At 37.7% G+C, this 15,000-nt stretch overlaps 1 protein-coding gene across 14 annotated transcripts in view; it reads right to left on the reverse strand.

The window, feature by feature from the left end:
* Positions 1 to 15,000, reverse strand: part of LOC132125433 (neuronal cell adhesion molecule-like) — a 75,033-nt gene that overhangs the window by 2,160 nt on the left and 57,873 nt on the right. For 9 of the 14 annotated variants that reach the window (XM_059536850.1, XM_059536852.1, XM_059536854.1 and 6 more), the window contains 14 exons: positions 14,546 to 14,670; positions 11,827 to 11,928; positions 11,520 to 11,717; positions 11,376 to 11,446; positions 10,208 to 10,433; positions 10,010 to 10,125; positions 8,197 to 8,401; positions 7,699 to 7,821; positions 5,950 to 6,126; positions 4,476 to 4,598; positions 3,288 to 3,425; positions 2,681 to 2,812; positions 2,493 to 2,571; positions 1 to 29 (listed from right to left, as the gene is read on the reverse strand). The exon at positions 1 to 29 is cut by the window's left edge. In XM_059536850.1, the coding sequence (XP_059392833.1) occupies positions 1 to 29; positions 2,493 to 2,571; positions 2,681 to 2,812; positions 3,288 to 3,425; positions 4,476 to 4,598; positions 5,950 to 6,126; positions 7,699 to 7,821; positions 8,197 to 8,401; positions 10,010 to 10,125; positions 10,208 to 10,433; positions 11,376 to 11,446; positions 11,520 to 11,717; positions 11,827 to 11,928; positions 14,546 to 14,670 (1,844 nt within the window). The remainder of the gene's footprint in view (positions 30 to 2,492; positions 2,572 to 2,680; positions 2,813 to 3,287; positions 3,426 to 4,475; positions 4,599 to 5,949; positions 6,127 to 7,698; positions 7,822 to 8,196; positions 8,402 to 10,009; positions 10,126 to 10,207; positions 10,434 to 11,375; positions 11,447 to 11,519; positions 11,718 to 11,826; positions 11,929 to 14,545; positions 14,671 to 15,000) is intronic. The other 5 variants (XM_059536857.1, XM_059536859.1, XM_059536856.1 and 2 more) reach the window with 2 other exon arrangements.

Raw genomic sequence — 15,000 nt, forward strand, 5'->3', positions numbered from 1 at the left:
TCCCTTTGAGCGGTTTATGGTCCTCGTCACTAGGAGAAAAACCACATGCGGGTGAATCATGACGCAAATCAAACTCAAAAGATGAATGGCACACACATGCAGGATCAGTGTCACATGTGCAATCACAGACATGTGACAGGATGAGAGACAAAACCTGCGTGAACTTCAAAACAAGTGTTAAAGCATCATGGGAAATATCAGAGGAATAAAGATGGATGAAGTGTAATCAATATCTCAGCATCTGAAGCGTGAAGATGAAAAACAGATTCATCAAGCCGTGATTCAAACATCATGACCTGAAGCCTGATTCCTGAATCACCAGCTGACTCAATCATTACAGATTGAAGACACTCCTTCTGCTGGTGATTCATGAACGAAGCCCATCAGCCGCCGTTAAAACTCAAACAGATTGAGAAAACTTCAAATCATACATGAATCATGAGTGGATGTAGCCACACTTCCCATGAAACTCCTGCTGTGTCACGAGAGATTACACACCGCCTCATGCTCGTCCTTTTCTTTGGTTTTGGTTTTATTATAATTATGATTATTATTATGGATTTTTGTTGTTGTTCAGAATTTGTTGATACAATTTCAGAAGTCATTGGACAAGAATAAAGGCAAAAATAATTTTATTATATATATATATATATGTACTTTTATATATTTTTAAAGTAGTAATAATAATAATAACAATATTTTTATAAAGTCCAAAAAATACTGTATAACCCCAGTAAAATAAAAACAATTCTAGAAGCATGTAACCGTAGTAGTTTTCTATAGTCTTGGAGCGTACAGCTCTGTTAGGGGCCGTTCACTCAGAACACGTCTTGGGCTTGAGATGTGACACAATGATGGAAATAAAAATAGTTGCCATGACAAAAAAGCTCATGATGCTTGCCCCGCCTCCGGGGTCTCCTGATTGGTCCACTGTTATGGAATCGGCATTAATGAGTGGCACTGCATGTAAAAGTTGAAATTCTTTTAACTTTATATGCCATCTTGCTTGTAATGCATTGGAATGGCACATTGACACATTCTGTGTGAAGGGCCCGTTCGGTCTCTGTCGTTCTGATTCATTCTCTCTGATGTTCTCAGTCCGGGGATGACATGTGTTAGCGGTTCACGTGAAGTGTGATCCTGGAATGGTTGTGTTTTTCTCCTCTCACATGCAGATTCCTGCTTACCTTCCCACATTCGAGCGGCTCTTAACGAAACGAGAGGAACGAGTCCAGCGACTCCGGAGCGCTCTTACCTGGACTCAGTCTGATCGAGCGTCACAGCAGATGTGATTCAGAGCTACTACACATCAGTGATGAGGATCTGATGAGTCTGAGTTCATTCAGAGCAGATCTGAGTCCACTCTGATTCATCAACGCTTATCGTCCTTCTGAATTACTTGTTTGGGATAGCGTTATTATTCAAGGATTGAATATCCTGTAATCCACACTCATATTTTACATTTGGCAAACGTTGACTTACATGGCATTCAAGGTAAATATATGATCACTAGCTGCGTTAGCATGGACACTACTGATCCGATCGTAATAGGACTAGAAGCACAATCAGAATAAAAATTTCACGTCAGTCGGATTGAATCGGCTCAATGCACATGTCAAGAGTAAATCCGATCAGAAGCTTGTGACATATAAACGCCCAGATAAACCCGATCACTTTATTCAGCGTTCATGTAAACACTACGTTCAGATTCGTCAATCAGAATGAATTCAGTCCGATGGAAGTATAAAGTGTCCATGTAACGCACATAGTGTTGGTTGTAATCTATTACAAGTAACGTGAGCTACGTAATCAGATTACTTTTTCAAGTAACTAGTAAAGTCACGCATTACGTTTTAATTTACAAGACGATCTGAAAATATTCTCACTTGGACAATTGTTAAAATATTAATTTAAAATCTCAGGGGACATAAATGCAACAACTTCATTTATTTATATTGTAAATTCTTAATATTTCATGTAAATGTTTTTGTCTAAAACGCCGGTTTGTGTCAAGTGAAGAGCAGCTGTCAGGTTCACATAATTTACCTTCGTTATGAAGAACACTGAGGACAGATCAACATCTGCAATAATGTCCAAAATCAGCGGATAAAAGGAAAATCATTTAATAAAGCAGGGAATATAAAAGAATATTGCTATACAGGATCAAAGTGCGTAGATTCATCTCTCTCCCGCACACGTGCAGAATAACGCAGGAAGAGACTTTAAATGGCAAACCAGCAGCTTCAGATCAGTTCAGCGTCATTATATGAGACGAACATCTGCAGGATTATCCTGGATCAGGGAAGAGAAGGATGCAGGACTATATTCTGACACAGTAAATACACTGCTGGATCATCAAGTTCATCCTGGAGACCAGAACCTGATCGAGTCCCACAGGAGGAGAAGATGAAGGAGACGCCGTGGAGAACTGCTCATCTGCTCTCCGTCTCCTGAGGGGTCAGAGGTCAAGGGTCAGGTCAGAGCGCTCTCACCTGTACTCTCCAAACGTGAGGTCATCCTCCTTCATGGGCTGGATCTCTGGGTCTCCGTGAGCATCTTCCTTCTCTTTAACTGAGACAGAGATCAGAGTCACACACTGGCGTTTATCACTGAGAGCACATGAGAAACAGCGTTTCTCTGATAATAAACTGATAATAACTGATAATAAGCTAGAGCTCACCTGGATATTTTCCGCCCTTGTTCCTCTTGATGAAGCAGATGATGAGCAGGATGAGGATGAGCAGAGCGATGGCCGACATCAGACCGATGAACCAGCCCTGAGTGGCGATGTCCACCTGAGGACTCACCATCGCTGAGGAAGAGGAGGAGGAGAGAGAAGACCTTCATCTTTAACAGAAGATCAGACGCCATGATCACACACACGGAGAGGGAAACTCAGGAATAAAGTCCTGCTCTTTCTTATATCAAGACACATTCACATGACACACACTCAGAAACTCAGTGAAGGGACTTTATACTGAATGCAGAACAAAATATTAAATGAGTTTGTTCTTCTTTCAGCCTAAACTCAATTTCTATGTTTTTTTTACAGAAAACAACACTTAATATCTTCATCTTGCATCTCAAGTAAATGCAAGAATGTTAGAAAACAACTCAGAAATGCTGAATAAGAAAATGACACTTGTAGTTTATGGGACACAATCATGCTGATCAGAACAGGCACATGAGCACAGACGGACTGGTGCAGGACATACAGACGTGCGTCATGCTCTTCATCATCATCATCTCAACACAACACCGGTCTGGAGGCTGAGATGAAGCCTCACCTGGGACCTTAACCAACAGCTCCTCAGACTGATGACCCCGGGCCACCACACGCACCTTGTAGACAAACCCTCTCGTCAAACCCTTAAGAAGGTGGACCTGAGAGCCGTTGACCTTCTCTCTGTGCCAGTCTTCTTCACCTGAGGGTTTCCAGCACAACAGGAAGCACTTGAGCGTCAGCGTTCAATCTGACTACAGCTCTCCAGTAACAGTGTGTTAGGAGCCTCGGGTGAACTACTTCCTCAGTGGTGTTGTCTTGTTCTCCAGTATAGAAGACACAAGATTGGAAGGTTTTAACATGTTTTCAAAATGAAGTGTGTTTATACTTAAAACAAGAAAAAATATCTGCCAATGAGCTCAGGAAAATAAACTTCATTCAGAAGGAAAACAGGATTTTCTAACCCGTTTTGCCCTTCTCTTTTCTTCTCTTTTCTTCAGTAGTTTTTAGGTGAGACACTGCAGACACAAACCTCGTTTTATTCACTGGTCTTTTTTATTTCAGACAAGTGGAACGAAAATGTCCAAATTCACATGTAAGTGTTTATTTAACGATTTTATTGAGTTTTATTCCTCTCTATATTCTGAAGGATTTTACTGAGGGGTTTGTTTATATTTCATTTACACCAATTTATATATGTTTATTCTTAAAACATGGTGAAAATGTATATGTTTTTATGATCTATGGAGTGATAAAAAGAGAAGTCCAAAATCCCTTTTGTAAAAACCTTTAACTTTAATATGTCAACAAAATCCAACAATAATCTTTAACCTGGCTTTATCCAATGTTCAGATTTGGTGCAAATGTTTGCAAATTAGCGCATATTTAATTATAACATTTCAGAAAATGAACATACTGTGATTAATCAGTTGAGGAAGTATGGTGATAAAATATTTAGTAGCTAGAGATTGTTTTTACTTTAGTTTTTATGTTAAGTGTAAACTCACTTCATTTTCTCAGACAAGACTTTATATCTATTAATATGCTTCTTGATAAAAGAATGTTTAGATATTTATAATGGAAAACAAGACAAAGTAATGAGTAAGAAGATGTGTTTTGCTGAACAGACACTAGCTAGCGTGGAGAGATGAGTGTGTATGAGTTACTACAGGAGCTCTACTCATGGGTGTACATGTTCAGCCTTCATCATCATCATCATCATCCTCACGACACACGCATGCAGGACTCTTACTGTTGTCTATTATATATTCAACATAAAGGTGTTTCTCTGGGCCCCAGTAATCCCAACTGATCAGCGCTCCATCCTCGCTCAAGGATGAGCTGACGTTCCCAAACGCAGGAGTGACCGACGGCGCTGAGAGAGAGAAAGAGACATCATCAGCCCGTCGCAGTGACCTCTGACCTCCTGACATGAGCGGCACGCCGAGCAGCGTGACAACACGTGACCTTAGCGTGTAGAGGCGGGGGGGGGGGGGGACTGGATCGTGGAGGAAACACACTGAACAATGTTTCTCAAAGGATTTAGTGAGAACTTAATATACTAACAGCACAGTCCTACATCACTGTATCAAAATTATGCTGATTTGCAAAAAAACCTTTGATGATCAAAAATGTGATGATGCTGAGATAAAAATAAAAAAATAAATAAATAATAAAAACTTTCCATTGCACAGTCCCCTCCCCAAAAAATACAGTATTTCAATGATATGCATCAGCTTTAATGCACTTATTAAACAAAAGAAAAACATAACAAAATCAAAGAAATGCCTAAAGTTGGACAAAAAGAAATACTGAAAATGTATTATTTACCTTTCAGTCTGCAATGGACTGCAAAAATATGTTCAATTACTCATTTTAATGTCAAAGAACTAAGACTTTTCAAATGCATAATTTTGTGTTTGGATGCAGTAAAACACCTGATACATGTTTGCATTTCTCGTGTCACTGGCCACGTTTCTGACCTAGGAATCAGGATTAGGTGTCAGATAATGGCATACATGTTACAATATACTGAGAACTGATCAAACAGATGAACTCTTGCTCAGATTCAGAAAGGAGCCATGTGTTTATCTGTTTTTCTGATCACTGAGGGAGAAAGTATGACGTGAAGGAGCAAAACAGACACTATTTACAAATTTCCACTGAAATTAGTATGAAACAAGTATTGGATTTCATTCAGCAAATATTATCTAGGATGGTGTAATAATAATAATAACAATAATGCATAATTATTATTATATAATATTTTATGAATTATTATTAATATTATTATTATTATGTCCAAGACGGTCAAATAAAATAGGATTTTTATTCAGTAACAAATTTTATTTTTTCACTAGCAAAAGTTTTATGCAGAGAGACAGGTTTACAAATGTGTTATTGCAAAGTTATGGTAAAACAAAGCCCTACATAAAATCCCAAATTAAGAGAGCCGGAAAGAGCCGGCCCTTCTTTAGGAGCGGAGCCGAAGGAGCCGAAAGAGCCGGCTCTCTGTAAAGAGCCGAACTTCCCATCATTACGAGACGCTGTGAACACTAGGAGCTGCTCGCGTGTACATGAACACAGTCTAAATCAGCTGACAGACTAAGACATCTGAAGAACAGTCATGACATTCACAAGACAAGAGGAAGTAAAAGAGTGAACAGAAACACAGAGCAGTGACACACAGTGCAGAGCCAGCTGTGCTCCCTATCTAGTGTACGTACCTCTGTCGAGGACAGTGACGGCCTCCTCGGTGAGCGTGGGACCGGATCCTCGCTGTGTTCTGGCACTGATATAAAACTTGTAGCGCGTGCTGTGAGAGAGGTTGTGCAGCGTGAAGCTGCTCTGATTGGACGGCAGATCCAGCTCCTCCAGCAAACCCAAATCATTTTTGCTGTTGACTTGAGGCGGGACAGGAGCGGAAAGAGGCGGGGTCACATTATTTTACCCAATCATAAGCTATGCTTACAGAACATTTGTTCTGTTCACTGCTTCAAACTGACAAGAAGCACCCGGCTGCAGGCCATATCTGCTCTGATCGTCTTCCATAGACACAAATGATAGGACATGTGTAGGATGGAGTATGTTGTTTAAAAAGCTAAAAACACAGTGGCATTTTCATACATTTTAACAGGTTTAAGTTAAACTTTTATATATAACTGAATGGTACTATTTAGAGAGCAGTGATAAGCATGCATTTTAGACACTTTCTAATGTATTTACTCAGTCCATGTAATAAAATAAAAACACTCGGACCAGATCTGAAAATCTCACTGCCATTGCTGTCAAATATTAATTTAAACTTTATAGAGTATCCTATATTTATATTAAACTAATATATTAAATTGGTTTCTTCTCCGATTCCCATCTTTTGACCATTATTGAGACGATTCTTTTCAATCAACTGGAATAATTCGGGACATTCTACGCTTAACGTGGTGTAATGCATTAAAACATGTCTTAAAAAGACCAAACTCAGTCAACATTTTAAATAAAGCATTATATTTACAGACAAGCAGATTATGGCAGGAAACAATTAAACATGTTGCATTGGTATTCTGGGCTCATATCTGCTCGTCTGTGAATAGAATGCTTTATTAAGAATTTGTTTACTGAGTTTGGTTTAGTTTACTAATTTTTAAAACACTGTTTTAATGCATTAAGCCACGTATACTTTCACGTTAAGTGTTTTAGAATGTCCCAATGATTAATTTGTCAATTCAACTGGTCCAGAAGATTAAACTTGCTCACCTCTCATGATTCAATAAATCAGATATAGTGAGTCAAGTTAACAATAAACAACTGTGCATTATAACTTTTTAAAACTGTACAGTGTTTTTAGCTTTTTAATCAACATATTCCATCCTACACCATCATACTGATAAAAAAAAAAATTATAATAACATGTATAGTCTGAAATGTACTGTAAGTTGGTTTGGATAAAAGCATCTGCTAAATGCATAAAATGTAAATGTAACATGTAAACCAACTACACCCACATTTCCTATCCTGTATGCCTATGAAAGACGATTGAACCAATCAGAGAAGGTATGGGGCGGAGCTACACGTCCTCCATCTGCAGGCTGCAGCCGGCTGTACTTGAAACTGACTCGAGCAACATGAACAAGGACGAACACTCAGATATACACATACCACACATATACAGAACCACATGTAAAACAGCTTCGGAATATAGCAGAGATCCTGGAAACCTCATTTTTTTAAAAATCAAATCATAAAGGCACATTCACACCAAAAACAATACCTATGAGAATATCTTCACTCCACCACTAACGACACATAACATACTGGAATCACTTTCAGAACAATCAATCCATACTGATGCAACCGTTCATTCCTTAGACAACCATGTCTGCTATTTTCAGTACAAGAAATTCAAAATGAATTACGGTTCCTGGTGTGAATGGGTCTTAGATCAGTAAAGCGCAGTGACGCTGCACAGGTTTTCTTACCGGTCTGATATTTGAAGGTGTATCCGGACAGACGGCCGTTCCTCTCATGAGGTGGACCCCACTCCAGTGTCAGAGAGTCCAGATCTATAGCAGAAACCTTGAAGAAGGACGGCGTGCCTGGAACTGGAACACAAACACACAGCATCCCTGTTAAATCTTTTCTAAATTTAATATATTTTGTATTTAGAACATTATTTATGCCATTGTAAAGATCAATCAGATGCAGATTTTTGTCTGATTTGACTTGATTGGTAACAGCCCTTTAATGCCCTTTTCTTATTACATGTATTAAACAAAAACTAAAATGTAAATGAATGGGGATACATGCATTTAAAAAGGCTAGAAAAGTTGCCTTCAAAAGATCAATATGGATTTGAATTTAAAATGGATTTAAAATGGATTTAAATATTAGCCCTAAATGGAAAAGTCTGTGTCTCTGCTGTCAGTTTTGAGCGTGTCCTCTGCTGGGTGTTGTAGAAATGTTCACGCTGCTCTTACCTCCCTCGGGTGTCTCGAAGCGCTGCAGGACGCTGGAGGGACCTTCTCCTCGGCCGTTGAAGGCCGTCACACGCAGGCTGTAGACGCTGTAGGGCAGCAGGTCAGGCAGCATCCCACTGGTTTTGTTGGGGCTGAAGATCTCAGTCCTCTGTTTGCCGTGATGAGAGTTGTGTCGGTGTAAACTGCGCTCTCGACTGTAATGCACCTGCACACGGATAACAGTGCAACCTCTGTTAAAGGCTTTCTACCATCCTCATACTCTCCAAATCCTCCCAGCATGCACTGTTCCGAGTGTCATGAAAACTGAGATGGTTATAATGTTTTTATTTATCCATTTGTGTCTCCTAAAGAGTGTGACATTAGACTTAGTTGTATGTATTTTATTCTCATGTAAATTCTGTAAATGCGAAACTCAATTAAAGCCACTCAATTACCACAAAGAACCACAATCATGATTAGTTTGGTCAATACTGAGATGATTATTCAATTAAATAAATTTGTTTTATTCAGCTAGCTGTAAAGGTGACATTTCACTTTTTTGTTTAGATTAATTTAAAGTACAAAAATAACTAAAGATAAATTAACTAAGACTAAAATGTCCCAAATACATATAAAACACACACAAACTAATAAAAATGGCAAAAATACTAAAACTTTAAACAGAGAATATAATAACAAAAAAAATGCAATAATTCAGATTGATTTAGTTAAACAATTAGCTAAAATATACGGTATAATATATTGTATACTATATAATTCAACTTGAAAACAACTGTAAAATAAATTATCTGAGACTAATCGTGAGAATCTGAGATTAAACGTGAGTATCTGAGATTAATCATGAATATCTGAGAGTATCTGAGATTAATCGTGAGTATCTGAGATTAACCCCGTGAGTATTTTAGATTAATCATTAATATCTGAGAGTATCTGAGATTAATCGTGAGAATCTGAGATTAAACGTGTATCTGAGATTAATCATGAATATCTGAGAGTATCTGAGATTAATCGTGAGAATCTGAGATTAAACGTGAGTATCTGAGATTAATCATGAATATCTGAGAGTATCTGAGATTAATTGTGAGAATCTGAGATTAAACGTGAGTATCTGAGATTAATCGTGAGTATCTGAGATTAATTGTGAGTATCTGAGATTAACCGTGAGAATCTGAGATTAAACGTGTGTATCTGAGATTAATCATGAATATCTGAGAGTATCTGAGATTAATTGTGAGAATCTGAGATTAAACGTGAGTATCTGAGATTAATCGTGAGTATCTGAGATGAATTGTGAGTATCTGAGATTAATCGTGAGAATCTGAGATTAAATGTGTGTATCTGAGATTAATCATGAATATCTGAGAGTATCTGAGATTAATTGTGAGAATCTGAGATTAAACGTGAGTATCTGAGATTAATCGTGAGTATCTGAGATTAATTGTGAGTATCTGAGATTAATCGTGAGAATCTTAGATTAAACGTGTGTATCTGAGATTAATCATGAATATCTGAGAGTATCTGAGATTAATTGTGAGAATCTGAGATTAAACGTGAGTATCCGAGATTAATCGTGTGTATCTGAGATTAATCATGAACATCTGAGAGTATCTGAGATTAATCGTGAGAATCTGAGATTAAACGTGAGTATCTGAGATTAATCGTGAGTATCTGAGATGAATTGTGAGTATCTGAGATTAACCATGAGTATCTGAGATTAAACGTGAGAATCTGAGATTAACCGTGAGTATCTGAGATTAATCTGAGTAACTGATTTTGAGTATCAGCAGGTCACATGATGAAAGTAGAGCTGTACCTTATAGCCCTGCAGTCGTCCGCGCACGGATTCGAGTGAAACAGGGATCCAGTGCACCTCTGCTAGCGTGCTGTTCAGCACCAGGATCCGCACATTACCCGGAGCTGCCGATGGAACTGCACAAGTGCATTCTGGGATTAGCATCATTCCACTAAACAAGTGTATAAAGGTGTGTGAACTGCTGAAAGCATCACTCACAGTCCTCTCCGGAATATCCAATCACAGCACTGGGTTTGGGTCCAGGACCATAATCGTTCAGTGCCTGAACCATCACCTCGTATGGCACAAATGTGGGTGTCCCCGACACAACAAACTTAGAGACATTAGCCACGGTGACCGACGTCCAGTCCTTCTCCATGTCCAGCTGATGCCACATGACCTTATACTGCAGGCCGGGACCATTGGCCTGAAAAGGCGTCAGCGGCTGCCCAACACAAACGCACCTTTACGTCTTTACAAAGTCACCAGCGATTTTTATGATTTTTCACTAAAATTTGATGGCCTACAGTACATTTTATTGTATGAATATTTGAATATGCAATACACCAAAATAAAAATCAAAGGCCCTACTATTTTATCAACACTTGACTATAGGTAGTTTTCATAAAATTTTTAATTTTGAGAAAAAAGGTGATAAAATCACACGTTTATGAAAAACTACATCTGGATAAATCCAGTAAATCGTTCCATCAACACCTCCAAAGCTTGCACAGACATATACCATCCTGGATCATCATTTTACTCCCTAGCATTCTGCAGTTTTCATTTATATGCTGTCTATTGCTGATGATCACATTATTTCTCAAATGCATCTGTTTACACAAGAGATCGATTGTTTCTCCGTTCTATTCACGTGTGTTTTTGTTCGGGAGGTTTTGTACTCGTTCAGAAGATGTGTAATAGCACCCCCAAGTGTATAATGGTGAAAACACAAAAAGCCATAAAAACACATCTTTGGCGGAAAAACGTTGTCTTCTTAAATGACGAGATAACTCATCAATGGCGGGAAAAGAGTTAAACTATTAAAATGTTAAAATTACAATGGGACAAGGGGGAATTGGGATTTTTCTTAATGATTTTTTTTAAGGGACAAAAAGGAATTTGGGGAAAAAATAAAATTAAAACAGATTTCATAGGGCCCTAATAAATGTATTTTTTTAAACTTTTAATAAAGTGTTATTAATTTACTAATTCACAAAAAAATATATATATATAATATATATATATATATTTCAACAAAATTAATTTGAAACAAATACTGAATTTAGGAATAAAATAAAAAGGATTCATAGGGCTCTAATGAACATCATGGGTTAACACAGTTTACATCATCATATGAGGTGTTTATTAATATTCAGCATCTCACCTTCCACGTGATGACCAGATTATTGTGTTCGGTGCCGTGACCTTTGACCTCAGTGGGGTTCTCATCAGGAGCTGTAGGTATTAGAGATGTTTTAGAGGCAAGCGGATGAACACTAGTGTGAGTGTGAACACGCGTGTACCATACCTGCAGGGTTGGTCCTGTACTGGCGTGAGGGCATGCTGGGATGGCTGAAGCCCACATCATTGAGTGCCAGTACTCTGAAGCTATAGTGGACATATGGAGAGAGCTTCAGGTGAGCCGTGGTCTTGGTTCCAGGAACCTCCGTCAGATTGTGCCACACGCCGCTCTGGTGACGAGCATCCTCATATTGGATCAGGAACTCTGACACAGCAAGAGCACAAGGTCATTCAGAAAGCATCCTTACACCCAACAGAAATGTAAAGATCTTTAAAAGCATGCACACAGGTGTGTGTGTGTGTGTTTGTCTTACTCTTGATAGGGCTGTTGTGTTCATCTCCAGGTGTCCAGGTAAGCTGAACGCTTCTTGCTCCTGGATCCGTCAGTTCCAGATCGGTCGGTACTCCTGGCTGCTCTGTAGAGTTAAATACCAATAATAAATAATAATATAGTAATACATCTTATTTTTTATATTGATTTTGAGAACCCAATAACACTTTACATGATACAAATAATATAGTTATATAATCAAAACAACACTGTGAACAGGCAGTCAGACGGTGATCATATAACATACAAGACAATAACCGAAGTGAAAACCGAAAAGAAACAATCAATAAAACATATTGTGAATTTAGTTCAGTCTTAAAGGTCTGTAGTGAGGAGACAGCACAGAGGTTTTCAGTCACCTTATTTCGAAGGTTAGGAACTGAAATTCTCAGAAATGAATCTAAGAGTGCAGGCAGGAACATAAGAAAGTATTAATTCTGGAAGATACGGAGGTCCTAGATGGAAGGCTTAAAAACTAGGACAAGAAAGATAAGGAGCCAGTGCAGTGCTGAAGGAAGGGAGTGATGTGAGCTGATTTAGTTTTCAATGTAGGACACAAGCAGCAGAGTTTTGAACTAGTTGCAAGCAATTAAGGGTTTTAGAGGGTTGGTACCAAAACAAAGAGTACAATAGTTCAGAATCAAGGTTAAAGCATGGTTAACAGTTTCAGCATTTTTGTTATTTTACAAAAAATAATTTTTTTTGCAGAGGTAGAAAAATAAGATTTAACAACAGTTGGCTGTGAGGTTCAAAACATAATTTGGAATCAAATAATACCCCAAAAATCCATACAATGGATGGAGAATTTACTGTAACTCCATCATTATGTGAATGAAGATGTAATTTTTGCAGGAGAACCATGGTTTGAGATCTCATAGGCAAGAAGTGATGAAAATTAAAACTAAAATAAGAAAATAAAAACTGAATTGGGCTGTACAGTAGGATAGATTTGCGTATCATCGGCATAAATATGGAGGTTCAGGCCATAAGGCTATAAGATCTGATCAAGAGGAAGCATAAAGATTAGAAACAGAAGTGGACTGAGAACTGAACCTTGAGGTACACCACGGGAAACAAGATCTGCTGATAACAGATTGAAGAGACAGAATACTGAATGGCAATCAGTATCAAAAGCTGCACTCAGATCAGAGGAGCAGAAAGATGAGGGCACCAGAATCAGAGGTCATTCACTACTCTTACAAAAGCAGTATCTGTACTGTGGAGAGGAAGAAAACCAGACTCAGATGGTTCGCAGATCAGGTTTGTCCAAATGAGACAAATGTGTCCCTTTTCTTATACTTATAATAGACAAGAAGGAGAGGTTGGAGATGGATCTACAATTACTTGGGACTGTGTTATCAAGCACTGGGGTTATAGCAGCTATTTTTAGTCCTGTAGCAAGATATCTGTTTGTTGTGTGGATGATAGATAAAAAAAGATAAGGCATAATGATTTTCACTGTGTGTGTTGGTATTGGATGAATCTTGATTTGATCTAACATCGAAAAAATTACAGAACTTTATTGAAATATCAGCTATTCAATCTCAGATGTATTAGTGTGTAAAAAGCCAAGCAGGGAGGTAGAGAATTCTGGGTAAGCAGATGAAGAGAAAGATAGGTAGATACTGTAAATTTACATTAGAAAACATGTCTGGAGTTTCTTTAGAGATAGTGGTTTGAAAAGTTTGTTGATCTCAGAGAAAAGAGTTTTTTAATGACAGCATGCAGTGCTAAGTGCTTTTGTCAACACAAACATGAATCAATTCATCAACTCGTGATCACATGATCAGACAAGTACAGGCTGGGTGATGACATCATCAGCTGCATGTCTGCACACGCACAAATTAAAGTGCATTCACATGATGAGTCATGCAAACTCTACAGATGCCTTTGTGTGGAAATCAACAGAACGACTCCAAAGTAAATCAGAAGACAGATCAATGTGATGACACAACAGCATGCTCCATGAACATCACCACACACAAGCCCATGGCATTATGGGATGTGATGTGCTGTGTGTTTACCGTAGATCACCGTGGGAGTGGGCGTGGCCTCTGAGTGGGAGGGGTTAGAGGAGTGAGGAAGAGATGGGTTAATTTACAAACAATTACACACTTCTAGCTAAAATAATTCTAAAATGCACTATTCTGTCGGTTTATTTGATTAGTATTTTTATTCATACAGTTTTAAATTGTATTTATATTTTAGTTATTGATTACAATCGACTAATTGTTATTTAAATCACTGTTTTTATTATTTTATTCAATCAATGTATTATTTATTCATTTTTATTTATTAAAAAATTATTACTTATTATTAATTTAGTTTAATCTTGTTTTTAGTTGGATTTTCTGTTAATATTTTAAAATATTTTTTATAACATTTTTATCTGAAACATTTTATTATTTATTTTACTTTATTTATTTCCTTGTTTTTCTATAATTTTTTTTCACTATTTTTATTTATTTGTATTGTATTTTTTATTTACTTATCATTTGATATTTATTTAAATAAAGTTTTATCTACTTGTTTAGTTAACTTTTCTTCTTCTTCTTCTTCTTCTTATTAGTATTAGTATTATTATCATTATCGTTATGTTATTATTAGTATTATTAGTATTATCTGTCAGTAAAATCCCTTGTATCTGAATGAATCCAGAGAGACACTGGATCTAGTCCCTTGGTTAGCACACAAACACTCACCGACCACTGTGAGCTGAGCGCTGGCCGAGTCCTGGTCCAGCGTGGTGTTCATGATACACGTGTACGTCCCTGCATCGCTCTCTGTGACGTCTGTGATGGTAAGACGATCCGAGGCCACTCTAAACCTGTGATCAGACACAAAACCCTCAGACCGGCTCCCCACAGTACATTAGCTTCAGAGCTGCTTCATCAGCAGACACTCAAACTAATCCTGTGAACGCTAATGACATCTAAAACCTGCAGATTCACCTGCCAGTGATTCTCATCTTTTCTACATCTACTCCAACTGTTAGTTTTTGAAAGACTAAAATATGAAACATTTCATTGCTCATTTCTGAAATGTACTATGAAATGACTTTAACCCATATATAACTGTATGTTCAGGGTCAGTTTGACCCAGTTTTTTAATTTGTATGTCTTGAAATGTTGACTTTTTCTCATTTTGACTCATCAAC

This window comes from Carassius carassius, chromosome 43 (genome assembly GCF_963082965.1).
Source record: "Carassius carassius chromosome 43, fCarCar2.1, whole genome shotgun sequence".
Taxonomy (NCBI): Eukaryota; Metazoa; Chordata; class Actinopteri; order Cypriniformes; family Cyprinidae; genus Carassius; species Carassius carassius.